The 3,366-nt window shown below is 43.8% G+C and overlaps 1 protein-coding gene across 1 annotated transcript; it reads right to left on the bottom strand.

The window, feature by feature from the left end:
• Nucleotides 1-1,510: 1,510 nt before the first annotated feature.
• On the bottom strand, nt 1,511-2,924 carry LOC124292307 (class E basic helix-loop-helix protein 23-like). The gene has a single exon (XM_046729379.1). It carries the CDS (start codon nt 2,706-2,708, stop codon nt 1,977-1,979), a length of 732 nt encoding a protein of 243 aa, XP_046585335.1. The 5' UTR covers nt 2,709-2,924; the 3' UTR covers nt 1,511-1,976.
• Nucleotides 2,925-3,366: the final 442 nt, after the last annotated feature.

The following is a 3,366-nucleotide window of genomic DNA, read 5'->3' on the forward strand; positions in this document are numbered from 1 at the left end:
ATTGTTGGATTTTAATCAAATAGATCCAGGGATTTATTAGTAAGGGCGTTTGTTAAAATGGTTTTGAATGTACTCAAACATTAAGTGAAACTAAACGTCACTCACAGTACGGCATGAGTACTATTGCCATATTACACGGATGGGAAAAACAGACAAAGATATGTCATGATCAAACTTAGATTCCTCTGTTGGAATGAGTTTAACTTTGACACTAATGGAAATAATAAGGAATTATCAGTTAGCTAGCGATTTAAATAGTTAAGACAGTTCAATCGAACATGTTTCTCCACGATATCGTAAATCAACTAAGAGGTGGACACCGCCATTTAGCTGAAATATTGCTGAGTGCGGCGTTAGAGAACAAGCTACCTGAAAAAAGTGGAGAATATGAGAATACAGAATTTTGAGACTGCAAGACAGTTTTCTGGTGTCTTCTGTCTACTGTTTGTAAGTGTGTGTGTGTGAGTGAGCGCGCATTGGAATCTTCAAACATATATTCAAACCGTAATTCTCTCATCATAGATAAATATCTTAATCCAATAACGATAGTATCGTTTGATTTTGCGACACAAATCTGGCATGTTGTAGGTGTAGTTCCATATATTGTCAAGCAACTAGAACCTCAATATGAACAATGAAACTGGCTGCATGATGTGACATACATAGACCTACTCATGAAGCACTGTACAACTGACAACCGGGTTGACGCCACTACATTAGGTGTGACAAGTTAAACCGTGGTACACGTTGATGTCAGGTACAACACAACGTCACCAACCACCTGCTGTCCCAGACAATGAAGTTCGCAGTGACGAGAAATATATGGCAGCCTTACAACTTTTTGAGAATAAGTATTTAACAATAATCTGAGCAGCATGACATTAATGCCATGAAGTATTGATAATACCAGGTATAGGCAAATGTAATTTCATGTCACTTTCCAAACTCGAGCAGAAATTCTGCAAGTTGTGATCACTGAGATCGTGGTTGTGGTAAATATTCATAAGTATCACACGATATATAAACCATAGTCGAAAAATACAATTTACTTGTATCATTGTCGTAATTGTTTATGCATTTTTCTTAACATATTATCATGCTAAAGATTATACATCTAGATTTGAATTAAATACATCTAACATATAAAGTGTTTCTAACCGCAACACAAATAAAATTAGATCCATCATCACATGTCCCTTTTAGTAGAATATAAAACGAATCAGTTTTAATTTAACAAATAAAACACATTTGATCTCTCCTCACGCACTGACAAATATCAATTTTATGAAGATAGGGATTATCTTTATCTTGATGAAAGTGAAACATAATCCACAAATATGGATCTAAATGAATAATTTATCAACGTGTTACGGAAATTACAGGATGAATATTCAGTCTTTATCTGTTACTAGCGTCGACAAACCGACAACATCACTCAGTGTCGATGACCTCACTTGTCTCCCGAACATAATCACATACAAGAACATGAAAGAAAAATAAACTAACATCATAGGAGTGTATTTTCCATTTATTTTACTTACACAAAACACAATCTCTCACAGACGTTGTCTACTGAGCATTTATATCCATGGAAATGTCACGTGCAAATGTCTGTGTCACACCTTAATCTTTACCACATTGTCACATTATTTGTCACAGGGAGGAGGACGTAACAGCACTGAGCAATTGTTTCCATGGCGACACTGACCATGGGGCAGTGTTAGTTGAGGGTGTGGTGACCCTGGTCTTCTACAGTTCTACCCGACTTCTCTATCTCTACCTACATCCGGGTGCCATCCTCATCACTGTTGACGTTGTTGCCAGATTAACTTGATCGACATTTTGGTACCTTGCAATACGTACCCTTACAGTTAGTTCAGAGTGAGGGTGGGAGACCACACGTCCCGCACCCACAACAGATCCCGGGGGTACCGGCAGTAAGTTCTGCCTAGTTGTCTGTCCGCCACTTGTGTGGGTCACACCTTGTCATTGGTGCAGTGTTTGCAAGGTGGGGAACCCGGGGGTGGTGGGTACACAGGGGCACACTTATCCATGCCTACGGCTGTAGGCGGTAGTCTCGGGAAGGCAGAGTAGGCATCGAAACACGGGGCACTCTGGTTCATGCATGCGATCATTCTTCTCATCTCTTCAAGAGCGTTCGCTTGCATAAGTATATAGTTCTTAGCCAGCAACAAAGTGGCTATTTTGGAAAGTTTTCTCACGGACGGACTGTGAGCGTAGGGTATAACTGAACGCAGTTCGTCAAGCGCGTCGTTAAGATCGTGCATGCGACGTCTCTCTCTGGCGTTGATGTTGAGACGGACGACCTTTGTTTCCCCAGACTTCGTCTTCCTCGTCCGTACTTTCCCGAGAAGGTCCCTTTCCGAATATCCCTCCGGCAAGTCTCCATCTTCACCACGCTTGGACGACGAGCTGTCATCGCTCCAGGCACCACCGTCATCGTCATCGTTTTTACCTTCATAGTCCCCCTCTAAGTCTTGTTCCTTGACCCGATCTCTGGAGGCAGGGTGGCCGACACTAACATATTCGTCGTCGACGCTGTCGTTGTCGCTGTACTGACCACCGGCGCTTCCCATCTGCTTTGTCGACTGTGTGATAGAAGCTAGATAGCCAGTGTTCGGCATGGCTTGACCACACTGAGATTCAAAGTCCCTCTTCACAGATTCGCTGAAACACGGAAACTCCATCACAGGTGTAAAGTTCTACGAAGTCCCTGTAAAATCCCCGCTCCCGTCTGGAGCTCGCGCCCGTGGGAGGACTATACGAACAGGAGATGGTCGACAAAGATGAGACAAAGTTTCTACACAAATTACCGGCAGTTTTCGGGTGCCGGGTTGGGTAGGCGGGTAGTGTCTGAGACGCTCTCACAATATAATCCGTCCGACACGCAGGCAATCGCTTAACATGGCTGCGAAAAGGAATCGTATTAACAAATTAATTGAAGTGTTTGAGGCTGTGCGGTAAGCGAGCTCCCATTGGTTGGGGCAGAATCCAGAAGTGACAAGCGCAAATAGAGTAGCGGCCTGCGGCAGGGGTGGGGCGAGGCTGGTGGGGGTGGGGCAAAGCAGGTGGGGAGGGGTCTCTCGCAAGGGAGGTGTGTGTTTGGGATGGGGGGCTAATCAACTCAGTAGCAGGAAGCACTGGTAACAAATGGGTGAATACTTCTCTATTCACAGACACGAATGGCTATTTTTACGGGAATATCGACTCCTATCTCCTGAGATTGCTTGTCGCTAACCAAATCCACTTGAAGTATTTCCCGGACGTAATGAGGAACAATAAAGGCAGTTTGATAGCCAGACGATCAGCCAGGGGATGAGAGGGCTAAGTGGCCGGCTAAATGCA

The sequence above is a fragment of the Haliotis rubra genome, unplaced genomic scaffold (genome assembly GCF_003918875.1).
Source record: "Haliotis rubra isolate DU_JTF1 unplaced genomic scaffold, ASM391887v1 Scf512, whole genome shotgun sequence".
NCBI lineage: Eukaryota > Metazoa > Mollusca > Gastropoda > Lepetellida > Haliotidae > Haliotis > Haliotis rubra.

Bases quoted from the DNA above. Each gene is read 5' to 3' on its own strand.
- LOC124292307 (XM_046729379.1), bottom strand. From the start codon at position 2,708: ATGGAGTTTCCGTGTTTCAGCGAATCTGTGAAGAGGGACTTTGAATCT.